Raw genomic sequence first — 27,953 nt, 5'->3', positions numbered from 1 at the left:
AAGCCAAAACAGAGTAAACAATGATGTCGTTTATTTCAAATGTTTACTCCAAGAAATATATATATAAAAAAAGACAATTACAGCACTAAACCAGGCACCTTCGACCAAATCACAACCTCTCCTTGGACTCTCCCCTTCACGCTAAGCCTCCTCATCCAGTCTCCTTCCTGAGCTGGAAGACACGTCTGGAGCCCGAAGGATCAGCGCACCCCAGCCCCGTGGCTGTGTCCCTTCCTCTGGGAGCCCAGGACCGTCTCCCCCCCACTCCTTGTTCTAAAGGATTTTCCCCCTTAGGAAGTTCATTTTAAAATTCTAAGCCCAAAGGAGCGATTGTGGGAGAGAACAGGGCAGTCTCCACGTGGAAGGGACATCCCTTTCCTGCTCCAGTTCCTGGCAGGGGGCCCCAGAGCGGGCTGGCAGTGGGTTTCAGATGAGTCCACTTGAAGATTGAAGCCCCACTTGGCCAAGGGCAGCTCCTGCAAAGGCCAGGACCACCCAGGCTACTGCTCCCTTGACCCTCTTGGTGACTGCACGGGTACGAGGAGCGCGTGCGCCTAAGCCCATTCCAGGAGAGAGGTCTGTCAGGAAACCGAGGGGTTCTATGCAGGGAAGCTTGAGTCAGCAATGGTAGTTGGGGGGTGATTTGGACAGATCAGGTTAGTTTAGCAGAAGCTCTGAAGTTGCAGAAGCTTCTCCCCTGGACTATAAACACAGGACAGTTGAGACGAGCATGAAGTCAGACTAAATCTTAGAAAGAGGCAGGCCGGCCTCCTCCCGCGAGGCCTTGGGACTGGCCAGGACAGATACCGTTACGCGCCCTGCGAAGGCAGAAGCCCCTGTCAGGAGCGACAGGGCGGGGGGGACGAGTAGGGAAAAAAGCAACAACGACTAGATCATTTTTGGCATTTTAACATGGAGACAAAAGTGGTAACAATAGCAAAGCAAAAATTCATAATAAAAAAGACCAATATTTAACTTTCCCATCACCCAAGTCTCACACTGAAGTTCTATTCCCATTTCCCCCATAAGCACCACTGAACTAAAAAATCTATTTTAAAGCACCCAAACCAGTCCAGACCCTCTCGAAACCAAGAGCCCCAGCCAGAGCTGTCGCCTCTCTTGGGTCCAAGCGAGAGGAGGGTTCCGGGAAAGGCACCTCATAACTCACGCAGCACGCCGCCGGGGACGGGTTCGGGCACAGGGCACTTGGCGGGGAGCCAGGGTGGCAGTCACAGCCTCTGTGCTGACACGCAGGGAAGGGGACTTCTTCCGTGATCCCAACTATTTGGTTACACAGCCAAGCAAACGTGACTAGAGAGTTGGGTTAGCGGAACAGGAACCCGGGCCTCAGAAACAGACCAGGCCCCTTCCAGCAGGATCCAGCGGGGGGAAGGGGGTCGGAATAAAGACAGAAGCACAAAGGCGATAAAGGCTGGTACACAAAGGGCTGATCCTTCTTTGCAAGGACTCCAGAATGCACTTTTTACTGCTGGCTGGTCAATCTTTAATGGCGAGTGCTGGCGAGGCGGCCCCGGCTCAGAGGAGCCTTCGAGCCGGATCTGGAACCAGATACACTGTCCCCACATCTGCCCACCCCCCCCCCAAGTCCCCACTGGTTCCACAATCACCTGATTTTCATTTGGACTTCTTTTACAGCTAAAGCAGATATAAATGGCTAAACACAGATCCCCCACCAGGGGGGAAAACGGCAGGTTCTATTAATGTCGCGGCCAAAAGGCGGCGGGGGGCTTAGAAGCAGCCAAGGGGAGAAGCAGAACACACACGGCCTGAGCCGGGCTAGAAGGAAAAGCAGGAGAGAAGTGACCCAGATGCTTCCGAGCACACGGGCGCCATTCTGGATGGAGACTGACCACCAGGGACGGTCTTTGCCTAGATGCTGCCGGCTCCCACAGGGACATTTTTTTCTGAGCGTGTGGTGACTCCTCTCCCAGGTAGCACCCACTAGGCTCAATGCTAATCACAACCGGGAAGGGGTGTTTTTGACAAGTGTATGTAGGAGAGGGGGGTAAAAAAGGAAAACTTAAAAAAAACAAAAAAACAAAAAACAAACCTAGATTGCTCAAAGTTTCTGCCTCTTTTGTAGGAATGGTAAGTCAACTATGAGCAAATATTTTAATTAATCATTAAGAGGGGGGAAAAAAAAAACACTTTGGAAAGCATACAGAAAAGGTAGTTGACGTTGAATCACGTATAAAACGGAACCTCAGGGAGTCTTAACAAAAATGCACCTTCGGTCAACTTTTGCTTTTCACAATTCCTTGTTTGACTTCCCGTCCCAGTGCACGTGGAAATGACAGCTGCCGCGAGATGTGTGGAGCTGGAGAGGCTCCGGGAGCATCAGAGGGTCCGGGGGTTGTACTCTGGCAGTTTCTTGATCTTCTCCTTCTCCGTCTCACTTTCGTCTCTCGCTATCACCAAGGAGTGTGAGTAACCCATGGCAACCTGGGGGACAAACCAGCGCTGGGTGGGCAAGGGTGCTTCGGCTAGGCAGAGTTTGGGGCCGACAAGCCCAAGGCAGACGGCGGGACACCAGGAAGCTGGGCTCGCCAACGGGGGTCAGTATAGAGGTCAAAACAAAGGCATCCTGAAAAGCTCAAAAAAGCCCTTTGCTGAGGACCACCAGTGTCAATGTGACCTGCCACCAGTGCCCTGCTAGCCTGCCTTCTGGGCTGCCCCGGGGAGACAAGGTGGAAGGAGGCCCCCCCAAGCAGTGTTTGGACGCCGACTGCCTGCAGAGGCTGCGGGGACTCGGGACCGTGCTCCCTGTTCCCTCCGCCTCTCTGGACCACAGCCCTGCCTTGTGCAAGGGCACAAGCCCCACGTGCGTATCGGTGACAAGGGCTGGCAGTCTGGTGCGGCAACAGCAGAGGCCTCGCCCCACCAGCTGCCCACAGCCTAATGGTGTATAGAGGCTTGGGTGAAGGTACCAAGCCAACGTGAGTGATGCACTCGGCCTGGAGCAAATCTGCTATGGCTGGACCCTGGCCGGTGTCCCTCAGGGTGACAGCAGCCACGGGGCCTAGCCAGCACACCTCTGTGCCTTCCCCATCACCCAGCAGAAAACTCTAGCACGGGGCACAGGAAAGCTACCCAAGGAGATGTCAGATGAGGCTCAAGCCGGCTGCAAACAGCAGAAGCAGGGAGAGGCACGATTCGGCTCTGCTTTTCTCTCTGCTCCCGCGCCCCTGCTCCGCCCGGGCCCAGGGCTCCTCACTCACCTGCTCCGTGAAGATGCCGTCGAGCGTCTTCACCTCCTGAGCAGCAGTGGAAGACTTGGGCTTGTGATCCCCATAGCCCTGGTGAGGCAAACAGAGGGATGCTCACAGAACCCGGGTCACCAACACCAGTCAGAAAGAGGGAACCTCACCATGTGGCTGGACCGCCCACGGAGCCGGAAGCCTCTGTGGCCGAGCCCCGCCATCTCAGACCCAAAGCCAGGCCCGGGCAGCAACAAGAATCCACAGGTGCCAGCAGGTGACCGGTTCCTAACCCCAGGCCCGAGACACTAAGATGTAAGCTATAGGGGTTTATGTGATAAGGACACCTTTTAGGGAGAGTCACTGGTCAGATGACACCATGGCCAGGGCAGGAAGAAATGGCAACTGCGGCCCTTCAGGGCCACCAGGTCACAAGGAGTGCTGGCTGTCCCCATCCCCACCTGTGTCCATGATTAGCAATGACTCCAGGACACCGGACATGGAAGGGACGGTCAAGGACTGCCTGGGGAATGGGGGCGGGGGGGGGTGGGGGTGGGGGTTCTGTCACATGCTGTGGTGTGAAGATGGGCGATTTCAAGGTGGAAAGGTCCCTCAGCTCAGCTCAAAGAGGGGCCCACATGGCAGGTGAGCTTCATCTGCCACCGGCTGAGTGCCACGCCAACTCCTCACCCGAGAGGCTGCCCCCAAAGTCCCCCTCGTTCCCCTCTAGTCTCTAAATCGATACTCAGAGTCTATTTCTGATAGGCCCTAGGAACATCTGTCTTTCTCTAAGAACAACCCATAAAAACTGGGCAAGGGGGCTTCCCTGGTGGCGCAGTGGTTAAGAATCCGCCTGCCAAGGCAGGGGACACGGGTTCGAGCCCTGGTCCGGGAAGATCCCACATGCCGCAGAGCAACTGGGCCCGTGCGCCACAACTACTGAGCCTGCGCTCTAGAGCATGTGAGCCACAACTACTGAGCTCGCGCGCCACAACGACTGAAGACCTCACGCCTAGAGCCTGTGCTCCGCCAACAAGAGAAGCCACCGCAATGAGTAGCCCCTGCTCGCCGCAACTAAAGAAAGCCCGCGCGCAGCAACAAAAGACCCAACGCAGCCAAAAATAAAATAAACAAATAAATTAAAAAAAAAAAACTGGGCCAGGTTCTCAGTCTCTTTCAAGCTTCCACATATGGGGCCACCTCTGAAGGGCCCCCCAGTGTCTGCGGCACGTGGGGCCCCCTCTGAAGCCACCGGACTGAAAGCGGGCGCACAGCTCCGAGGAAAAGGCGTGTTCAGGCCACCAGCCCTGGAGATGGCGCAGGGGGTCAAGAAGCACCCGCCTCCTTCCATCACCCCATCAGCTCCTACCCATGAGAGCAGAGGGAAGGGAAAATAGGCCGAGTTCCCAGCAGGAAATAAAAGAGCCAGGCTGACGATCAAATTGCAGGTAGAACAGGCAGACCGTCAGGATGAGCTCCATAGCCCCGCTGTTCTTGATGAAGACTCACCACGCCCCAGAAGCTAAGAATCAGATGTTTGGTTGAGGCCAAAGGTGTGGGGGAATCCGAGGGCCATGGGTTCTAGTCACTCGAGTAACTGAGATTAAAAGCTGGAACACAGACAAACTTATTTGGGAAAAATAAGAGAAGAATGTCCCCAAAAGACCTAAGAGGCTGGAAACCAGAAAGATTCAATGCATGGTCACAACTGACCCCACCGTTTAAAAGGACAAGCTGTTCCTGTCGACTGAAATTCTCCTGGGGAGAGGGAAGAGAAACCACCCTCTTTCCTACTGACATCATCCCACAATTACGGTTTACAAAACATGAGGGGAAATGGGATCTGAAACTTCCCAATTTCAACTTAACAATGTGGACAGAAAGAACTTTCACAATTATTTGATAAGCAAAGGAACACTCATGAAACCTCAAGTGACCTAAACATCAGGGAATACCGCAGACCTTCGTGCAACAAGGAAACACACACACACGCAAGCGAGCGCACGCACGCACACACACACACGCACCTTCCTCCTGCGAGCTTTCAGGGGTGGTTCAGGGAACCCAGAGCGGGCTCTGCCTCCGCCACGCGGACCAGCTTACCAGTTCCCCAAAGGTCGGCGACGGGCCCCAGCTGATCGTGCTCTCGTCCGCAGCCACGATGATGCTGCTCTTCCTGCAAACGGGCAGAGGCTGTCACCGGCGGGCAGAGGCTGTCACCGCCGAGGGCAGAGGCTGTCACCGCCGAGGGCGGCAGCCCAGCGCTGCACCTCAGCCACCCAGCAGCCCCGGGCACTTCCCGTGGGCTCCCTGCAGGGTGTGACCTACTAGCATTAACATCAAGCTGGTCCCACTAAAAACTCCATTCCAAACAACACAGCACAGGGCCAATGGGCTGCTTCTGAAGCCCAAATGCTGCCCCGCGCAGGCCCAAACTGCAGAAGCCCTTAGAGCCAGGAGCCTCGGGGCCCCAGATCTCCCCGCCCCACCCCACTTGGGCTCTAGGGCTCTTGGGGTGGGGGGGTCACTTTTAGATGAACAAACACACTGGGAAAAGGAGAAGAGAACAAATCAGGATGAAGTGACAGTTTATTCCAAAGGGGGCGGAACTTGCCAGATGACTTGGGCGGGGCTAGAGGTTTCAGATTAAAACCACACCGAACCCCCAACAACTACACTGTCATCTCCCCAAAACCTGGCAGGTGATGAACATTAGCAAACTCCTCATCAAGAGGTGCGACAGAGCTCAACGGGTGTCCTCAAAATAAACGGAAAATCACTGACCTGAGGATACTTTCTTGTTCCCACTGTATCACAGTAACTAAAATTTCCTAACTAAATATGATTTGAACCTGCAATACCAACAGAGCACACCAAGCCTTCGAAGAACGAAACCCTCAGAAGCAGCAAAGCGAGTCACCTGTTCTAAGACCTCCCGACCCCTCTTGCCCAGAGCACAGCCCCTCCCCCTCCTGACTCTAGAATTTGGTGCGCCCTACGCCCCATGGGAAGAGTGGAGCCCTCAAGGGACAGGGCACCTCCCGGGTGTGTCCAACATGCCAGGCACGGGGACAGACGTCCCCGCTCACCGGGAGACACAGCCACATACCCACAAGCCAGGCTCCGGATTCTCCAGCCGCAGAGGTCCTGCACGGCCTTCGGGTACATGGTGGACTCCCGGGACGTGTTGGTGGCCCCCCAGAAAAACAGACCACCTGGGAAAGACAAACGCGTCTCCATTGTCACCATCATCTTAAGAGCTGGATGCTCACCTCAGCAACATCAAAGGAGAAAGGGAAGAGGATCGGGACCCGCCAGGCACAGCGCTTGGCACCGGTGACCACAAGGAGCTCTGTCCGAAGAATCCGGGAGGTCGATGAAGTCAAGGTCCCTGGTCTTGAACAGGGCAAAGGTCACGGGACTCCCCACCAGAGCACACAGCCAGGGAGGGAAACCCGAGACTTGGCCCTGGATGCCTTCCTCCCGAGGCCCAGACGGGGAAGCACTGACCCACTTCGCTGACGGCAAAGGAGCAGGTGTAGCCAGCGTAGATCTGGGACGCCCCGCGTCCAGGGAAGTCAAACAGCTTCACCAGGCGCGGAACCATCTCGTCCTTCTGCTCGGCGTGGCCCAGCCGGCCGTAGCCCCCGAAGCCCCAGGAGAAGACGCGCTTCTGGGAGTCCAGGACCAGCTGCAGGAGAGAGAAAAGGCAGCGCTGGGACGGGGGACAAGTGGGGTGGCTGCCGTTCTGAGAGCCTGTGGCCAGGGCTGAGGGCAGAGGGCAGAGGGCAGAAACACACAAGATGACCCACACCGGCCTCGGACAGGGGAGACGCCAGCAGCGGGTCCACATGGCGAGGATGTTTGCTGTTTTCCTGGCCGGGGACACCATTTTCCATTCCTAACAAATTATTATTATTAAAGCCGCAAGTCTTCCCCTTTCCCTCATCAGAAGCACAAGGGTGATGTCTCCAGAGCAGGCCACTGCACTCCACTTCCTATTTCAATCCTGACTAAACTGCAGACAGAGCCCAGAGGAAAAGCCCCGCCAACCTTGGATTCTCCTTCAGGCGGGTTCACACAGGTGACCTCCACCTGGTCACAGGTGCAGTGTGCAGTGACATGTCAACAATTTAAAGTTCATCTTCTTACATGCACCCCTATGTTCACTGCAGCACTATTTACAATAGGCAAGACATGGAAACAACCTAAATGTCCATGGAAAGATGAATGGATAAAGAAAATGTGGCACATATACACAATGGAATACTACTCAGCCATGAAGAAACACCGAAATAATGCCATTTGCAGCAACATGGATGGACCCAGAGTGTATCATACTAAGTGAAGTCAGAAAGAGAAAGACAAATACCATATGCTATCACTTATATGTGGAATGTAAAGTGTGACACAAATGAACTTATTTAACAAAAACAGACTCACAGACATAGAGAACAAACTTATGGTTACCAAAGGGGAAGCAGGGAGGGGATAAATTAGGAGTTTGAGATTAGCAGATACACACTACTATACAGAAAATAGATAACCAACAAGGACCTAGCGTATAGCACAGGGAACTATATTCAATATCCTGTAACAAATCATAACGGAAAAGAATATGAAAGAGAATATGTATAACTGAATCACTTTTGCTGTACACCAGAAACTAACACAACATTGTAAATCAACTATACTTCAATTAAAAAAATAAAAAATTTTAAAAATCCATCTTCTTTTCTTCACAGCATCCTTGATGTCTCATGTTTGAATCATGTGAATGTGCAACTTATTAACATGATTTGACACCAAAGGCCTAAGTAAGATCTATTTCTCCTGACTACGCTGTACAAGGGAGAATCAGTTGTTGGACCTGAAGGGACTGAAAGCTCCCAGTCCTGAGGTCACTCAGCCAGTTGCCTGCACACAGGAGACCGACCTGTCTCTGAACTCTCAGCCCCGGCCCTGGTCCTTCAAGCGAGACGAGAACCAAGTCTGACTCTCAGGCATTTTCAGGCAAAATAACCACAGGAAGGCAACTAAGATAAAAAGATGAACATATAGGGACTTCGCTGGCAGTCCAGTGGTTAAGACTTCCAATGCAGCGGGCACGGGTTCAATCCCTGGTCGGGGAACTAAGATCCCACATGCCGAGCGGCCAAGAAAAAAAAAAAAGATGCACATACAAAATTTTATTGCCGTTTATCTAGATTGACCTTTAAGGAAACACCTTTAACGACTGAATCTATTCAACACCCCGTCTGAGATATTGTCTATTGACCTGGAAAAACATCCGTGATGTTCTATTAGACAAAAGACAAAAGCAGGAAAACTCTTACTGTATGATCCCAACCCAAAGCGTCTGCACGTTCAGCTACATCTGTGGACGCCACGGAGAAGCAGTCAGGTGAGAATGACGCCCCGGGACAACTGAGGGTGTGAAGCCCTTGAGGAGGGCAGGATGTCGAGGGGGCCAGGGTCAGTTCCTGGCTTTGCAAAGCCAAGGGTCTCCACTGAGGTGACACCCTGGAAGCCAGAAGAAAGGCCAGAAACGCTCAAGGCTTACCGTGTGGTTAGCGCCACAGGCCACATCCCGTACCACCACGTTCGGGACCGGCAGGATCTGGCCGTCTTTCGTCTTCTCGATGAAGATTGCCACTCGCCGGGGCACCAGCTCGCAGTCGTACTCTATCCGCTGCGCCCGGGCAATGAACTTGCCGTCCGAGTTGTGTCCTGCAGCGACCACAGGGCCGGCCGTCAGCAGCGGCCAGAGCACAGAGCACCTGCCCAGCCTGGCTGGGCAGGTCCTCGTGGGGACTCCTGTCAACCAAGGTAGCGTCCTCCAACCTGAGGCACGACCCAACTTGTGGGGCATAGAATCGGTGTTGTGGGTTGAAACGAGTTTTTTCTTTATTTGAAAAATGAATAGAACAGAGTAAGAAACACCCAAGGACACCATCTGTAAAGAGGACTTTTGTGAAAATTCTTTGCGAGTCTACGTTTGGGTTGGGCTGTGGCCAAAAAAGTGGGAAGCTCCAGATCCAAAGGAATGGTCTTATCTGTGCCCCACCTGGGGGCCTCAAGGAGCCCTGCATGGGCCGAGAACGGACAAAAAAGTTCAACCCACTTTCCCAAGCTTGCTTTTTTATGAATTACCAGTAACCTAATACATCATCGTGGTCGTTAAAGCAGAAACTCAACGTACGTTCTCGCCTCTGCCTTGCCTGACCCAGTAAACACGTCGTGGGAGCGAGCGTGGGGGCTAGTGCACGCTGGGGATGCACCTTCTGAGGTCAAGTTCTAATTCTGAAAAGGGATCTCTCTGGGTTTGGACAATCACACTGAAAACTGGTTTTAAAATAAGCTGGGAAGATTAACTGACTCTGTAGATATAAATCAAGCCAACTTCTCAAAATACCTTTAAACAAGTGTAAACCAAGCAAACGAGATTCGGTATAAAGTGCTGCAACGGGGACTAGTTCATGGTAACTGCTCACTAAATGTTAGCTGTCATCATCATTGCCAAGGGCATTTCATTTCCCTGAAGGAAAATCCACCTGCCGCGACAAGCTGCCTGTCTGCAGATCTGGGGCAGCCACAGGCAGCAGGGGGGCTGCGCACGTTTCCAGAAGTAAACCAGAAACTTGCTTCCAGTGTTTTGACCGGGGCTGGGGACGGCACCAGGGCCTGTGGCCATGGAAACGGTCTCTCCAACAGTCTCTGGCAACTCCCTGGCAACCAAAGCTGAACGCACATGGGGTTGTTCTCTCTTATTCACTTCTGACTTAGGTATATTTAGTTTCACAAAGTCACTGTTCCCTAAAGTCTAAAGGCCAGCGAGATGCTCCTTGTTCTATTTATACTATCTTCCATCTGCCTGCTTTTAGTGACGTGGAGACCCAGGCAACCCAGATCCAGGGGCTGCAGAGGATCCGGAGCAGCGTGAAACTCAGGCGCCAGCAGAGGGCGCCCACTCCTCACCTCCCACTTGGAAGGAGCTGGAAGGTGGGAAGACGCCAGAAAGGGAAAAAAAAAAAAAAAACCACTTCGGTGTCAGATGGGAAAAGAAAATGGAGACCTTGTAAAGTCAGGATGGAGAGTCATTTTCCACTCACTGAGAACAGATGAGAACTACCTTCTGAGTTTTACTTTTCTACTCAATGAATAATAAGTAAATTTCATCTCTTCTGTTTAGGGATGAAAATCCGGAAGACAATCCCACTTTTTCATGATACTGGGCTCTTCACGTGTATACCTGAAATAATGGCCCAGGCCGAGGTTTTCAAAACAACCTTACTCTTGTATAATCTCCTCACTTTCAATGAAGGCAAATCTTTAAATATGAAAATGAATGAAGGTGGTTTGATTAAAAAAAAAAAAAAAAGTTTTGAAATCCTTTTATACAAAAATGAATTCCCAAATCAGAAGAAAAACCTTTGTCAGACTCAAGCCCTGACTTTCATTACGGCAAGTCACTGTCAGATGCCACAACCCCATGAATTACGACATGCTGGCCCACTAAACAGGACATCCACTTAATGGATCAAGGCTATTATCTGCGATCAATTACCCACATTGCTACCATGTGTGTGCAGCCCCACACTGACTTCTGGTTCTAAACATACAGTTAGATTACAGAGCTTTTAAAAAATGTACTTTGCATACCCAGCTGACCATATTCAGGGCACCCAAAGGAATAGAGGTTTCCTTTGCAGTCCATTATCATACTGAATTCAGCCCCACAGGCCATTTTGGTAATTGGCTGCCCATTGTACATTATCTGAAAAGAAAAGACAGCAGACTTTTAGACATTTTTTTTTTTTAAATTGATAAAGTCTCTACCTCCCCACAGGTTGGTGTGAAACAATTACTAGGCTACAAAGGACTTCTAATGGACCCAACAACGCTGAAGGCAAAGGCTTAGAATGTATGTAAAGAAACACCTCCCAGCACAGAGTCAGTTCAGACAAGCAAATCATGTCCCCGGGTCTTTGTAACCCTCAAAATGCACAACGCTGTGCCTCACACATCCTGGTGCCCAGTGAATGCTGAATTCAACTGACTGGCGTGGGCACGAAGGTGTCAGAAAACAGAACTAATCACATGTAGTTCCCAAATCCCACTCTAGTCACTAGTTTTGATGTCAGGCAACTTTAAAAAGAAAAGCTTTTATAAGCGTTATTGCCAACCAGTAAAATGAACTGTTTTACACTCTCTTTTACTACTGTAAGAGCCACTTGCTAATTAGCCTTAATTGAAGGTGTGAAGAAGAAATATAATGGTTCGAAATTAGGAACTTGGAAGACAGCAAAGGCCCTGAGTAATTTAACATGGGATTTGGAAACAAATCTGAGAAAGTGCTTAGAAGACTCGCTATTGCAAACTAATCAGTCTGGGAAAGCCAGACTGGAGGAACTGGAGGGCGTGAAGTACCGACATCGCGGGAAATCGTGGGGAAAGGTGATGCGGCTGGGGAGGGCATGCTGAGTCCCGGGCTCTGTCCGGCCCCGGCTCACTCCGGAAACCGTCACGTTCCGCTGCAGAGCAAGTGGCTAACAAAACAGCAACACCTCGAAAATCCTCCAGACTACAGGTACGTTTTGGCCAAGGTCAAGGTCTCTTTTTAAGACCAAGAAACCCAAGTCCCTTCCCTCGTCAGACACTCACTTGTAGCATCCTGCTGCCTTATGTCAGGAGTTCACTTTTCAGGTATAAATCCCACTCCTCCAAATGACTCCAAAGTTTCTCAGGAATAAGAGACGACCGACCTCCTATTTGTGTTCTAAGTACCTGGCCGGTGACTTGTTACAAAGTCAAAACTCAGAGTATTCTCAGATAAAGACCAATCACATCCATGTAACAATTCTCACTTTGGAATAGAACAGGCTTCAAACAGGCCTCTGGAACAAATTATTTCAGTCGGAATGAAAAACTGTTTCCAGGATGTTCTTCAACTGTGACCATCTACTAAACCTGACCCACTCAAAGCATCGAGATCCTGCTTTTACAAGGGACCAGTAACTCAAACAATGGAGAGGAATGTCTGATCTCACCCCAGAAAATCCAACCCCAAAGCAACGAGAAACAAAGGCCCTGAAGGCGGAGGAGGGCGGGCACCTGTGCGGGGCTGGGCACAGCGTCCGTCTGGTTGCCGAGGCCCAGCTGCCCCATCTTGTTCTCCCCAAATGCAAACACGGAGCCCGTTTCTGGAAGGAAAGAACAACATTCATCACCAAAGGGAAAATACTGCTGAGTATTCGGAACTAGACTTGGAATCAAAGGCTCTAAAATAATAAAAACAGCTCCTTTGCCAGGAAGAATGCAAGTGAGACAATTCTCCAAAACGGGGCGGGGCGGAGACCTCAGAGCAGACCCACTCCCCAGCAGAGACCCTCCCGCTGTCCCGGCCACTGGTGCCCGTGGGCGAGGCTCCCGATGCCTCAAGCAGCTGCCCACCGGGCTCCCTGGGCATCTTTCTGATCATGACCATGGGTCACGGGGGCAGCCCCACCCCCTGCCCCAGGTGGACCATTTGGCCTCTGACCCCATTTTGAGGGAAGCAGCCCTTCCTTACCCGTCAAGGCCAAGGTGTGGTTCCGCCCACACGCCGCGGACACGATCACCTCGTGGCTGAGCCCCTCGATGAGTCTGGGGGCTTCAACTCTCTTGGTGTCGCCATGGCCCAGCTGGCCCTTCTCATTTCGCCCTGCGGGTCAGGAGCAGGACAGATAAAGCGGGGAGGAGGAGAGAGGGCGGCCGGAGCAGCTGCCGGGCGAGGCTGGGTCTCCCAGCAGGCACCCTCCAAACCCACAAGCCCAGCGCCGGGGGACAGCAAGCCCGGCTCCGCAGGCAATGCCAGCCTTAAGGCTGCCGGTGGGGTCGGGTGACTAGATGAGATACGCAGGGCTGTCCCCAGAGTCGCCTCGGCGTGCAGCTGCCGGCCACCACCTCACCTGCTCTGACCCTCGTTTCTGGGGCAGTGGCTGGGACAGATCGGAGCACTTTCGCCAGCTCTCTGCCCCCGAGGGAAATGGAAGAAAGCCAGGTTCAACCTGGATGGCACACACGAGCGGATGAGCTCAGGGAAGCTCACAGCTCTCAGTTCTCACCGCACCTGCCAGACGCCAATTCCTTCATTCGCTTCACTCTGAGGTATTTTAAGACGGTAACACCTGCCTCACAGGAGTCTGATTCCCTCAGTGCCCCAGGCGTCTACCGTGGACCCTGTATTTCTCTCCTTCTCTCTAAGCCCACCTCCCACGGACCAGCCTTCGCAGGACCCTTAGCCACGTGAACCCCAGCGACGGCCAAAGGCCAGGCCTGCTCTGAACACAGGCCCTCCCCGGCCACGGGCCGACCTCCAGCTCTGGGGCTGCGCTGGCGTGGCATCGTGGGGGGGAGTTCGGGTGCCGGAGGCCGAGACCTGCCAGGCCCTCTGCCCCGACACAGCCCTGCGGCTCAAAGCAGGTGTGGAGAGCTGGGGGGCCGAAGGCTGGCCCCCCTAAACCGTACCTAGTTTTCAACACAGGTTACAAGGGTTCCAAACTCAGCACCTCAGTGGGCCTCTCCCAGGTCCCTCTAAGAGAAGAACCACACTTGTAACCAAACATTTCGGGAGATTTTATGGGGCCAGAAAGCCAGGCAATTCGGAAAGCGGGGGAGGTTTCCACATCCTTCCCCAACAATGAACTTTGACCTTGCAGTCGTGAAAGAGGGGGAGCAGAGCCACAAAGATGAGCCTCAACTGTCCTGGATGGGACTCGAGAAGGGGCGACCAGCTGCCGTTACTACAGGAAAACCGTCCTCAGGCTTTGATTATGGCGCTCCAGCAGGACAGGCGGACACCAGCTTCTAGTGGAAACTGCCCAGGTTCACTGTGAAAGGCACGAACGAGCACCGGATGCGGGTTTTCGGCTCGAGAGGCCCAGGTGGTCGGCGGGTGCAGACCCCGTGAATTCCGGGCTGCAGCACTGATGCTCTCGGGCACTGGACTGGGCCCTGAGCCTTCCGGGGACTCACTGTGGACTCGTGACACTCCCAGTGTCTCATCCCCCCTACAGCGGCGAGTCTGCTCATGGGACACGTCTTTGTTCTGGGGCAGGGCAGACGCACAGCTTTTAGAATCATTCCCTGCCCAGGGGGTCAGCAGAGGGGACGTTTTTAGAAGCAACACGGAAGTGACATTCAGTAGAGAGATCAGAAAGAGGACACCTGAAGTTGGGAACCCCGACGTGGGAGGCTGTGTTCAGTGCTGGCGTAGTGAGCCGGAGGGGGTTTTGGGGGAGGGACACAACCCCGTGCCAACTGGGAGCAAACGAAAATCGTGGCAATGTCAGCGTGTCACCAAGAAACTACGAAGTTTAAATTTGGGCCAGACACACTTGTTAGCTTTTTTTTCACCAGAATTACAAAATTAGCAGAGTGCAGGGAAGACAACAGATGTTAATGTATTTGGACTTTGGTACAGCCACTCATGAAATTGCAAAAAAAAGGTTCAAACAGCCCGAAATAAAAATGCAGTCTTATGGACCCAAAGCTAGCCAAAGGGCCAGAAACAAAGGGTGAGGACAAACGCCAACACCTCCTGCGGGAAGAAGAGTCCAGGAGCCAGCAGAGGGTGTGGGGGAAACTGAGCCCCAGCCAGGACCTGTGTGAAGGATCTGGAAGAGGAAACAGGGCAGACGGTGTGGAAGCACTCTGCAAGGGACCCTGAAAGGGAAGGGAGGCTAAAAGACAAGAACAGCGCCCCCCAGCACCCAGGCGAGGGAGTCCGGCGGCAGGGCAAGCAGATCACCTTGGAAATAGCAAGCTCAACTCTCTGGGGCAATGGAACAGGAAACAGAGGAACAAGACTGCATAGACTCGGGCTGGTGTCACCACGTGGCAGATGTAAAAGCTGGTGGCATTTAAAGTGGCAAGAACAGAGGTCTACGTCACACTGTGCTGTGTGCTGGGGGGACAGCACACCTAAAATAGGAATTCAATACTAGGCACACCTCGATATCAGATCCAGAGTCAGTCAGAACATTCGGGAAAAGGCTGCCTAAAGAGGATTCAGAGAAATCGGGGGTTACGTACAGACCAAAACCTGGCAGAAGAGGGGAGGAAGTGATGTGTTCACGGGGCACAGACTAGCTGGGCATCAGGAAGCGAGGAAACGCACAGCAAGCAGCACAGCCCCGGAGGGCGGACGAGGGTCTCCCCTCCAGGGGATGGAGGAAGGGAGCCCACCCGCGGGCCGCGCCACGGGACTCGCCGCGTCCCCGTGGTACTTACCCCAGCTCCAAAGCTTCCCTTCCGTGGTGATGAGGAGGCTGTGGGCAGCGCATGACCCCGACACCACCGTCCGTACCCGGACCCCGGAAAGGCACCCGTACCTGTGGGGCCCCCATAAGTTCTGACCGAGGTTGCGGTAGGCGGCTGCGAAGGCAAAGGGAACACACGTCAAACAGTCGCAGAGCCCCGGTGGGTGCTGAGAGCTGCCCCAGTGTCACCAGCCAGAGGGCCGACCCCCCCACTCCCCACGTAAAGCACACCCTCAGGGGCCCCCGGGGCAGCGCACCAGCGGTGTGGACCCGTCAGTGGCCATCTGAACAGACACTGCTCCACCTCCGTCTCTGGCCCGAACCCACCTGCCGAATGTGCCAAAAAGCCAGTGGCCGAAAAGCAGGTGCCACCGCCTCCGCCCTGCAGCCCTGCCGGGCTGGGGGCTGACCCAGAAGAGCAGGTAGCAGACCCCCAGTCTCCCTCACCCTCCCGACAGCTCCCTCCCGGCCCTCTACCTGGGGGTGGGGAGAGGCTGGGGGCCTGCAGCCACGAGGCTCTCTTGGGGCCCAACCCCGAGCCTGCACCCCTTCATGCCATCTTTCTCAGGGGTCCCATCATGCTGGCCGAGTCATGACCCCTAGCTCCGCCCGTGTATTTGCTCCCACGGAAGGCCCTTCCCTGCCCCCTGCCTCTGTTCTTTGCACCTCAGGTCAAACACCCCCTGCTCTGGGAAGCCTTCCTTGCCCGCATCCCCCTTTCAACTCGTTGCTTTCTGGACCCCAGCGCCCTGTGAATCCTGTCACAGCACTTATCCTACTGAGTTCACGTGCCTCCCGCCCCGAGGGCCAGGGCCTCCCCGTGCCTGGGGCAGGGCACTGGGAACCATTCAAGGGCATGGGGAGGAGGAGAGACAGTGGCCTCCATCACACCCGGCCTCCATCATACCCGCCACTTCACCTTGTTAGTGGACGGGGCGTGGCTGATTTGGGGCTTAATTTCCTCAACTTGGGCCTCTCAAGGACAGAAAAACGAGCCCATTTTTAGGTCCGTGGTGACTATTATGAAATGCTAGCTGCTGCCGAAATCAACTGTGTCAGACTGACCTGGATGCAGGAACGGACTGAGAGGTCAACTTCTCCATCAAGTACCTGGCTCCACGCGAAAGTCTGTAGAACTGTTCCCGCCCGTCCCCACCCTGCCCGCACCCCACCAGCAGAGGGTGCCAGGCGCGGCCTCTCGTTTAACTACCTGGGGCGGGTCAGGCAAGAGAGGGAAGTTCCCCACCATGATTCAGGGCACCCCTGAGCTTCTCCACCTGAAGACGCTCCTCTGCCACTGAATGGTGAAAGAAGACCCAGCAATTTCCTGGGAAAGAGCAAACCAGAAACGACAGCCTTCACACCTATGCTAACGTCTGCTCATCACGGTGGCATGACTGCCGTGTGCCGTGCTTGTGGACAACACGCGGTGCCAGGAGGCACCAGGGGACACCACGGCTGACCCAGAGTGGCTAAGTGGACCCCCTCACAGGTGAGTAGATGGTCTGATCTGCCAAAGCATCTTCCCTGCATGAGCTCCACGAATGTCAGTGCCCAAGATGTCATCAGCTCATGAGAGGCAGGGATTCTCGGGGCCTCCCAAGGAACCTTCTTCAGAGGGATCCTAGTCATACAAAATGCAGAGCAGCAGTCCCGGGCCACTCGGCCTGCCTGGAGGTCGTTAATGCCCATGGCCTGGTCCCAGTCAGAGGTGGAGCACAAAATCACTGTGTTATCTTGAAAACGAAGGAGGCTGCTGACTTCATGAGATCCAGTGACGCGTACCCAAGAGCCAATGGGCTGTCAGAAGGAAGGCAGCTTCGAGAATGGGAGGGACTGGGAAAGGTGAGGGCGGGAGGGGAAATCCTTCTTCCCTTCATGTTTGGCACCCGTGGGAAAACAAATTCTCCCTCCCTTCCCATTATGTCTACTGGCAAGTTCACGGAGAGCCGAAAGACACTGAAAGACTTTAAAATGTTTGTTTAATGACATAAAACTTCATTCAGAGGGAGAAACATCTGGGAAGCAAAGGTGGGCCTCGGAGAAGACAAAAAGGCACTCTTAAAATGAGCCCAAGTGGGGCAAAATTCCTTCAACTAGAGGCAGCCCTGCTCTGCCATGGGTTCCCCTCTGGAATCTACTTCCCGCTTGGGGCCTGAGTGTCTCTAATTGCAAGTGGGCCACTCATTTACAGAACAGCTTGGAGAAACAATGCGACACCTGCGCCAGGGCCGGCAGGGAGACTGATGTTATCACGTCCCAGGAGAGGTTCCAGGTGACACCAGCCATCAGGCAGCTCAGGCTGAGAGCTTGGTCCTGAAGGCTGGGCACTTTCCCCAACAGGAAGAAAATGGCTCAAACCCATTTCTAACTCATCTGGACCCTGAGTGCCGCTGAAACCCCACCCGCTGTTTTCATGGAATAAGATGATCTCCACTGCCCATCCTGAGGCCCCAGGGAGTGTCAGCGTGCAAATATTTGTTCACCGGGCAATGCTGGAAAGTACTTTGGGAATCTTTCCAAATGAAATCAAGAAGCCATAAAATACGGCAAAGTACCAGCCTTATTTCTCTTGGATGGGCCAGTATTCTCCTGAGAAAAGACACCAATTTTCTAAAAACATTTGGGAACTAAGATACTTCTTAGGATTTCCCTGCTTCCCCCACTCCAGACTGCTACTTGCTCTGTCAAACCAGTTCCCGCAACAATTTGGCAGTTTGCAAGGAAACGTGGACTCTTCTGAAATGTCTAACAAGTTCGCCATCTGACACGTGACAAATATCAAGGACATTTTGACATTCCACAGCACCAGCCTCTTCATTTTAATGAAAGTAAGTGACATGAGAAGATGGGAAAAAAGTGTCGAGGTTTATTTGAGGCTACTACTTAGATTTTTCTGTTTAATCTCAATGGAATTTTCAAAAGCAGAGTTGTACCCAAGTGAGAGACTTGCCCAAGACCCGGGTTCAAATCCAGCCCCACCACTAGAGTGGCTGTGTGGCCCTGGGCAAATCACTTGGCCTCTCTGAGCACTTCCGTAAAAAGAATACCTACCTGGCGGACAGTCACCAGAATCACACTGGACACCTAGCACACAGGAAGCACTCAATCAATAGTAGCGTCTTCTATTCTTTAGAAATTGTTTCTCATACCTTGTTGCTTAGGCACTTCTTTTCGACCAATCAAGTCCCAGTTGGTTGCCCCAAAAATCAAAAGCTGCCCTTTGCACTTAGACCCTTCAAGTTTCTACAGAGACAAAGAGAGAGGGAGAAAGAATTAGCTTGTAACGCTGCTTCTAGCTTCCCAAATCTGTCCATCGACAGCAGGAAACAAAATAATTCATTGTTAATGCTCTCCCTCAGCGGTTCACACAGCAGACAGAGGGAGCTGAAATAAGCACCACCTCGCCAGCCCCTTCCATATGTGGAATCCCGAACCTGCCCCGGCAGCTCATTGGTTAAGCCCAGGTCGTTTTAATCCTTTCTCTTTAAAAACGTCTTTGGCAAAACCCTACAAAAGAAGCCAAATGCTATTCCTCCCCTCCGCTCTGCAGACTGCCTTGTACAGGTATTTGCAATAGGCCTGCCGCGTCACACAGGGAGTGAATGTTAAAACTGCTGTCCTCGGGGCCAAGGCTGCATCTTCCCACTGCAAGCCCAGCATACCACACGTGGACCTGAAGGCTTTGGGGCCCCGGGGCATCTCTGCACAGAGATCACATCGGTCGACTTTCCTATCCTCCCCGTGCACTGCCCTCGCTGCCAGGAGCCTTCCGCGGAGAAAACAGCAGAGCCCCGTGTTCATTCCTCCACTGGAGGGAGGAAGACCCCCGGGGGGCTGGCGGATCTGACCGGGCGGCCTCCGATGGGCTCGTCCCCACTGCTGGCCGAGAGCCAGGGGACTGATGGCCAGCGGCCCCGCCAGTATAACTCAGTCCCCATCCTCCATCACTAGGGCCACACGCTCTCACTGTCACAGGGGGAGCATGTACTACTTAAAAAGGCCACTGTCCGATTCCGGGTGGCTCTCGTCCTGTGCTCAGCCCTTCCCTTCGATTCTGAGATGCCCAGTACACTCTTTAAAGTCGACTGTTAGTCAAAGATCCACTTCTGAAGGCCCCACTTAGTTCCACACAGGCAAGGGAAGCAGTAACTTCCCGTTCTGCTTTCATCCTTTACATCATCAGCATCCCAGGACGTTAAAAGCAAAGAAAGAGTTTTCCTTCGGTTTACAGAAGCGTTCTTGGAAGGCTTTGAGGGAAAAAAGGCCACACAGCTGCAAATCCAGTCATTCTAACCCCTACACAGTGACTGCCCTGGCGGTACGTTCTGGCAGCCCAGTACATGCATGTGTAAGAGGAACACATCCTCATGGGGGGGATTCCGTTTCTTAGGGAACTCTGGGCAACCCAAACCCGATGTCACAGGCGCACACACACACACACACACACACACACACACACACACCCCACCCCCGGTCCCGTCATGCTCGCCCGCTCGGCCAAGAGTACAGGGCTGGAGGCAGACGGTCCATCTACAGGGCGCGCCCACGGTCAGCATGCAAAGGGGCGACAAAGCAGCCAGGGCTGGAGGATGACTTCGCCACATTTCAATTATTCAGAGAATGACCTTAATCGGGGTAGTCCAACCCCACGGCACCCAGACTCCAATTACTTGAATGGGAGCCGAGTTTCCCCTGGTTATCTCCCCTTCTTTGTTTAACTGGCGGGCCTGGCTGGAACATTCTACAGGTCTACTGCAGGAGACAAACAGCATCAGGGGATTGTCAAGTTCCCAGTGGAAGGAGCAGCCCTGGGTCTCTGCCCACAATACTGACTTGCTCTCCACTATTCCTCAGGTCTGCGTGGAGGGGCAGCAGAGACTCAGAATGTACCAAAGCACCATGGGATGAGCTACCAGGCCAGACGGTGGGGAGAGGACACCGGAATAGCCGTGACCTCAGGCCAGGCCGCCCCCACCCCCCCGGCCCCTAGGTGGGCAGAGACGGTTAAACCACTCCACACCAAGGTGCGCGCAGCACAGCAGCAGGTCAGCAGTGCTGCTGGCTGCTGCGGGACCTGCAGCTCTGCCAGAACTAGCTGCCATCACCCTGGGCACGAGCAGGGTCTCCTTTGTGACCTGGAGATGCCAGCACCTGCACAAGTGGACAAGGGTTTATGTGTACTGGCCCATCGAGCCAGCGGAGCATTTATACAAAACCCCAAGCCTTCTGACACAAGGTAAACACCTTGTGGGAAACCTTGATCAACTGGTCAATTGTGTTTCCTCCAGTGACAGTGGTCCAAGGAGGGTGGTAAGCCGTACCTTAACTGTGTTTTTATGTCATGGGCCTCATTTCCTCACACGTTAGATGTCATCATCTATATAACTCTTTGCTGTGGGCTGCTTATAATTCAATTCTTCCCTCCACCTTATATGAAATAAAAAATTCAAGTAAGGACCAGAACTCCTAACACCCACTTAAAAATCACAGCCATGGGCTTCCCTGGTGGTGCAGTGGTTAAGAATCCACCTGCCAATGCAGGGGATACGGGCTCGAGCCCTGGTCCGGGAAGATCCCATGTGCCGCGGGGCAACTAAGCCCATGCACCACAACTACTGAGCCTGCGCTCTAGAGCCCGCATGCCACAACTACTGAGCCCACGTGCCACAACTACTGAAGCCCGCGCACCGCGACAAGAGAAGCTGCCGCAATGAGAAGCCTGCGCACCGCAACAAAGAGTAGCCCCGGCTCGACGCAACCAGAGAAAGCCCACACGCAGCAATGAAGACCCAACGCGGCCAAAAATGAATAAATAAATAAAATTTAAAAAAAACACAGCCCATGTCCCTCTTTGTCACAGAGCTGAACCCACCCACAGGTGGGAGAGACCCCGGATGCGGGGGGCTCCATCCAGAGAAACCCCAGGGACAGCTGCCAGGGCTGTGAGCACCAGAGGTTACGGGACCCTCCCAGGTGTAACCTGGGCTTCACCGATGGGCCAAGAGGTTGTTTTCTGGATGAAATCAGCAGACATACTGCCCATGTCTAAATATCATGTGGCAGAAAAGCTGGGAGAACAGTCTCCCAACAGGATGGGTGAATTTCGCTGGCCGGGACACACGCACCGACCTTCTTCAATCAACAAAATGGGGTTTCTGGTCCAAAGCGATTTTTGAATTACTGCCCAAGTGCAAGGAGCATGTTTACGAGGCTGAGAGTCAATCGTTAACATACATCCATTTAGAAGGCTGCCACTCTCCGTGGAGGGAAGACCACTCAGAGAAAGGGCCGCAATGACAACTCCCTAGTGGGCTATCAACTAAGACAGGCTTCAAGCTCAGTTTTCAATTGTATTTATTTGGTCCTTTCAGACAGGACAGAGTTGTCTCAGGGTCCACAAAACCTGAGCAACCCAACACTAGAAGAACTACAAAGACCTGGACAGCTTGTGACACTCACCTGTCTTCTAGGAGTCAGCCAAGGCTGCTCGCTTTACCTACAGCGTTATGAAGTTCACAGGGAATTCAGGCTGCATCAACCCTAGAGGGTCGTAAAATGCTCATCTGATACAACTACACGGAAACCTTTGTAGGTCCTTGGAGAGAGCATTTTCCGAGACCGAAATCCTAAGAATGTTTTATAAAAATACACAGCTTTTTCTCAAGGCAACTCTGTCCCTCAACCATACAAGTACTTGGGGTTCATCTTTCACAAGCCCAACATCTGCCGCTCTGAGGTAACTGAAGGCAACACGGCTTCAGACAACTCATGGCAGCTGCTCTCTACAAACCTCCTTCCAACAGCCCTGAACAGCAGCGAGGCTTGCGAAATTCTCAGTAAAAATTCTCTTTCTGAAAAGAGCTGGGGACAGCTGCTGGCCTGTGGCAGCAGACAGGATTCTCAGGACTACTTCCCAGGCGCTTCCCCTGGAGTCTAGGAACCTGGGACCAGGGATACACCCAGGACTGGGGGCAATGCCCACCTAGGGCAAGGCATTGGGAACGCAGTGGGACAGCCTGGGCCTGGCCTTGACCCTGGACCAACGGATGCTAAAAGTGAAAGTTACTTAAAGCTTGAGGTGTGCACTTTCCATGAAGCACAGAACAGCATCCTTCGTTGGACCCTCAGTCTCCTCATGGTGTGCTGGCCAGTCCACTGCACATGCTCTCTCTCCGTGACTACCTCCTTGGGTGAATCTCAGCATCACGGTAAGAATCTTTTACTTCCTGATAACAAAACTCATTACTCTAAAAGGTTGACTGGAAACACTCGAGAGACAATGTAGCAGAGGCAGAGCCCAGCTGACCTTTCTTTTCAGTTCCCTCCTAACACCAGGATTGGAGGGAAAATGTCTGGAGTCCCGCACAGAAGATCACATTTGTTAAAGGAAAACAGTCCCTGCGCTCCCTTTTCTCAATACTGTGGCCATGGCCCTGGCCTGGTCCCCAACCCCAGGTGACACGTTTCAGTGATACAGGCTCTCCTTAACATCACCCTCCTCCACCATCTAACACGTTGGCCCTTTCCACTGAGATGGCAGTTACAAAGCCATCTCCACATGAACAATTTGCAGAGGCGTTAAGGATGACATCAGAAAAAAACCCGGAGCCCAGTGGAAATCTAGCTCCATGTGATCTTGGGCTAGTCCCTTAGACTCTGTGCCCCAGTTTTCGCACCTATAAAGTGGACCTAGAAGTGCAATTATTTTTAACCATTTAAATACTGCCTGAACTCCCCTGGGGGAAATCACGCTGGTACGGACTGAGAAAAGGATCCCTCCAGACCGTGAGACTCTAGACCCTAAGTGCAAGTTCTTACTCTTTTGGAGCTATCTGAGCAACTGGTGAAAGCTTTGACCCTCTCCCTAAACACAAGTCCCACACTAAACCCGTGGGGTTTGAGCATCACTGACCCCACGTAAGATCTCTGGCTCCGCAGGGTTTTGCAGGCATATAAATTGGTCACGATCTTAATGAAGATTTGAAGGCCCAACTCTAATGAGCAAATTGAAGCCCACTCAGACTACGGGGGTTTGTGGGGGGCGCTGCACAGAGACCACACCAAGCGCCCGTTCCTTCAGACCACAATCGACGAACAAAGCCCAAACACCTCTAGGGGTGTGGGGGCCCTTCCCGACCTCCAGGGAGAGGGCTCTCCAGAGCATGCGCCCTCGCACCCTGCCCCGGCGCCCGCCACCCCCGCCTCCCCGGCGGCGCGAGACGGCGCAGGGCCGCACGGGGCATGCGCGGCTACCGCCAAGCCCCGCCCCCCCGGAGCGCCGGAGCCGAGGCGGCGGGAACCTCAAAGCCCCGGCGTGAACCGCCGCTCCCGCAGCGCGCCGGCAGCCCCCTCCCCCGCGGTGCCGGGGCCGACCGGCGGCCGCAGGGGGCCAGGGGCGACCAAGGACACGCTGCGCCGCGCCCCGGGCCCGGTGCGCGCCTCCCCTCCTCCGGCCGCAGACAACTTGCAAAAGTCTCCCTTCCCGGGGCGGGAGGGGGAGGGGAGGCGGAGGGAGTCGGCTCAAGCGGCGCCGGGGGCGGGGCCATGACCCCCTCGCGCGGGCGGGCGCGGGCTCCCGCTGCCCCTCCCCCGGCGGGGGGCCCGGGGCGCGCGCCCCAACGGCCAACGGCCGCGTGGGTGGGCGGCGGCGGCGGCGGGGTCGGGTAGGCCCCGGCCCGCGCCCGCCCCGCGCCCTTTTGTTATGCGGCGGCGGCGGCGGCGATGATTCAGCCCGCGGCCTGCGCCGGCCCCGCCGCCCCCGGTCAGGACGCGCGCGGTGACGTGCCACGGCCCTTGCCCCCCGGCCCCCAGCCCCGGCCCCGCACTCACGACGCGCTCCTTGGTATGCTCAGGCTCGGTGATGACCACGGCCGCGCCGCCCGCCTTGGCTGCCGCCGGCCGCGCCGCGCGCTTGCCCCCTCCGGGGGCCCCGTCGAGCTCCAGGCCGTCCTCGTCGCCGCTGCTACCGCCGCCGCTGCTGCTGCTGCAGCGCTCGGGCCGCTCGCGCTTCCTACCGGCCGGGCCACCGCGCTTCCTGGGCCCGGCACGGGCCGTGCCGTTGCCCGAGCTCGGCTCCTCCCAGGCCGCCGCCGCCTTCTTCCTGGGCATGGTCGCGCTGGAGGAGACACGGGGCAGCGGCGCACAATGGACGGGTTATAAACTGCGCGGGGGGAGGGGAGCCAGCCGAGCCACCGGCCTCCACTTCCTCCCCTGCCCTCCCCAAAGTGGCGGCCGCGGGGTGGGCGGAGAGGGGGCGAGCCGGGAGGAAATCGCGCCCCTCCCGGGCCCCGGCGCGCCTCCTCCGGGGAATCCCGCACGGGAGTCCAGGTCCCCGACTGCAATCCGCTCAGGAAAAGAAAAAAATGGAGACCCCCCCCGGGCCCATCCTCAAGTTAGGTTTGCCTACATCGCATCATAATTTCAGCCAGGTCCCCAAAAAAGTAAAGGGAAAGAAAAGGGAAGTCTCTGATCCCCGAGGCTTTAATTAGAGAAGGCTTTGGGACACTTCAAAGACCCCCTTTTGGCACCCCGGTGAAGGAACTCCCCCCTCCGCGGCGGCCCCACCTGCTGCTTTTGTCTCCGCACCCCCCTCCCCAAGCCCACTCAAACGCAGTTCTCTCCACCCCCCGCCTGAGTCCCCAATTCCGCTCCAGCCTGGGGGTTCCGACCTCGGGCTCTAATTAGCCGAATCCCTTAGGGTTGGCTGCCCCCCACGGAAGGGTGCGGTGGGTGGTGGCGCAAATAAAGCCGGCCCCCGGCCCCAAACACCTGCTCGCACAGACACGAAAAATAAAAACTTTAATGGTGCCCGACACTCTCCCGGCCCCTCCCCGAGCGTGCGGCTCAGCCGATCCTTCCGATCCCGGCTGCAAAGTGCCCGGCTCCGCCGCTACTTTCCCCCAGCGTCCCTGCGCCTTCGTCCTGTCTGCTTTTTTTTTTTTTTTTTTGATTGATTTTGAACAATGGGATCTCTGTCTGTCTCCGATTAAACCACGTGGATCCGCCTTCCTTCCCCTTTTTATTCATTCAATTCCCCCAACCTCCCCCAGGTTTTTTTTCTTTTTTTACCTTTTCTCCTCTTTTAAAAAAAACTTTCCCAGACCCCGCAAACTGATCATTGTCGATTTCATTTTCAGCCCCTACCTGCGTGGAGTGATGAGAAACCGGAGAGAAAAAGGAAGAGGAGAGACTAAAAGACGAACCGAAGCGCTTTTTTTTCCCCAGCCCAGACGAGGGCTCCAGCCTACTCACTAGATACACTTAAAATGTAAATACAAGCTTCCAGAACAAATGCTACAACACAAAACAGAAACACATGTGCTGCCGGGCGGCAAGCGAGCGCGCGGCGGGGTCGGCGGCGCGGGTCCCGGGGCGCCCGCGCCCCCTGCCGGCCGGCGGACCCGGCGGCGGCCCGGCCCCCGCCCTCGCCCGCGGGGCAGCCCGGCCCACCGAAGCCTGCGCTGGGCGCCACGCCGCCAGCCTTCACTCCCCGGTCCTGCGCGTTTCGTAGGCGGCGCAGCACGTCCAGCGCGTCAGAGATTACTTTGGGGGTTAGGAGAGTGTTAGATTGTTTTTCCTGGGCATGTCTAGACAGGTCACCTGAGGACACTCGCTGGAAAATAGTTACTTCGCTCACGAATCCGCCAACAAGGGACGTGTCCTAATTGAGTGGAATGAAAGATGAATACAATTTGAATAATTTTCTCCTGTGCAGAGAGAAACTGTTATTTTATTTGCCTATGGATGTGCCCCAGTATGTAGCAAGGTGCTGTTACACGGTAGAGTTACATACATAAAGGTTTGCTGTATTAGCGAATTAATTAGTAATTAATTTGGAAGCCAAGGAGGCACTGGAGGCTAGTTCTGATGGAAATTTTTCATTTTTTTACAAATATTTACTGAGGCCCCAGTACATGCAAGACACACAGTGCTAGATGCTGGGGAAACAAAGCTAGAGAACAAGATTTCTGCCCTAGTGGAATGCACAGTCTAACGGTAAAGAAAGATAATTCAACAAGTAATTGCAAGTGTAAGTGATGGGGTTCAAGACATGCTACCCCAAATTATGCCACCTTGGCATATTGAATCAACTGAAGAGGTTTTGAGAAAACGGCAGAAGCAGGAAGGTCATTCTGACCTTCTTCCCAAAAAACAGTCATAAAACCCTCAGGTGAGAGATGCCCTCCCTGTTCTAGGAGGACAGGGACATCCTTATCTCTGAAAACAAAGGGAAACCAAGAAGAATCCTGATAAACAAGCCTTGTTAAATTGCCCCCCCCCCACCACTACATTTAGCCTCAAGCTCCTTAACCTCTCCTAGTTCTCCAGACTGTCCAGGCTTCACCAAAACTAGCAGAAAGATACACAGATCTGTTCCTTTGGGTCTTCATTTCCTTATGAAGTCTCCTGTGTCATGTAAAACTTAGGTTTAAATAAATTTGTAGGCTTTTCTCCTGTTAATCTGTCTCCTTCAGCATAATTTTCAAACCCAACCAGGGACCGGGTCAAGGAAAGCTTTTTTTCTCCCCTACATAAGCATTGCAAAGTGACACATATGTAGGACCATTATGGCAAGGGAATTCATCCTATTCTGGGGTCGGGGAAGGCATCCCTGTAGAAAAATCATCTGAGCTGAGTGACTGACAGGGGGGGTAAGACTCAACAGATAAACAGGGGTGAGAAGACTTTCCAGGGCGGGTGGAGGGAGCCATACACACAAAAGTCCAGGGGTCTTGACATGCCTCCTGGGAGAAGTGTCCCGTGGGGTTGAGAGAGAAGAACAGTATGGCTTGAGGTGAAGAGGCAGGCCTGGTCTCCCCTTCTACATTATGATCTCAGTATCACTTGGTCTCCTACCAAATATTTTTACCGGCTTCCTTTTTCCTTAAGCATTCTGCACAAGGAAATTCCTACTTTAGGCAACTTCCTGAAGATGGCTAGAGTACTAGGATTTTTGCAGTCAATTAATTCCTTAACCACTATAGGAAGAAGCAGGATTCATGGGACTTCCCTGGCCGTCCAGCGGTTAAAACTCCGAGCTTCCACGGCAAGGGGCGCTGGTTCGATCCCTGGTTGGGGAACTAAGATCCCACAGATCCCACATGCCACGTGGTGCCACAAAAAAACAAAACAAAAACAAAAAACCAGGATTCAGGAAGCAACAAATGTTTAAAGGAAGATAGAGAAACCAAGAGGCCTAAATCTAAGATATTTGATCAGAGTCAAAAGTGTATGTGTGTCCAGGGAGCCAAGAGCACTTATGTAAAAGAACTTTGGAAATGAGAAATCATCTGGTACATTTCAGAGATTTTTCAGAAAGGCGAAGCACCCTTTGAAAGCCTCTTCTTAATAGTCATGTATTTAAAAAGATCTAGGAGATTAAACCTTGATATTTTGGTATAAAACATAAGTAGAGCCAACCAGACAAGAA

The 27,953-nt window shown here is 53.8% G+C and overlaps 1 protein-coding gene and 1 long non-coding RNA gene across 3 annotated transcripts; one reads left to right on the top strand and one right to left on the bottom strand.

The window, feature by feature from the left end:
- Positions 1–14: 14 nt before the first annotated feature.
- Positions 15–25,808, bottom strand: RCC2 (regulator of chromosome condensation 2). 2 transcript variants are annotated; one of them, XM_082412648.1, is made up of 13 exons: positions 25,667–25,808; positions 24,353–24,638; positions 18,673–18,766; positions 15,492–15,635; positions 12,790–12,921; positions 12,333–12,421; positions 10,881–10,995; positions 8,782–8,948; positions 6,729–6,909; positions 6,328–6,433; positions 5,322–5,394; positions 3,240–3,317; positions 15–2,463 (listed from the first exon to the last, which is right to left on the bottom strand). In XM_082412648.1, the coding sequence occupies exons 2-13, from the start codon at positions 24,629–24,631 to the stop codon at positions 2,359–2,361; spliced, it is 1,563 nt and encodes a 520-aa protein (XP_082268774.1). In that variant the 5' UTR covers positions 24,632–24,638; positions 25,667–25,808; the 3' UTR covers positions 15–2,358. The 2 variants fall into 2 exon arrangements, with proteins under 2 accessions (XP_082268774.1, XP_082268775.1); XM_082412649.1 differs by lacking the exon at positions 25,667–25,808 and adding an exon at positions 25,192–25,208.
- Positions 22,738–26,983, top strand: LOC309638536. Its single transcript, XR_014251188.1, has 2 exons — positions 22,738–23,954; positions 25,660–26,983. It is a non-coding gene; the product is annotated as an uncharacterized lncRNA (long non-coding RNA).
- The last annotated feature ends 970 nt before the right edge of the window (positions 26,984–27,953 follow it).

The sequence above is a fragment of the Balaenoptera physalus genome (genome assembly GCF_965194825.1).
Source record: "Balaenoptera physalus genome assembly, chromosome: 1".
Taxonomy (NCBI): Eukaryota; Metazoa; Chordata; class Mammalia; order Artiodactyla; family Balaenopteridae; genus Balaenoptera; species Balaenoptera physalus.
This window is presented reverse-complemented; position numbering and strand designations above follow the sequence as displayed.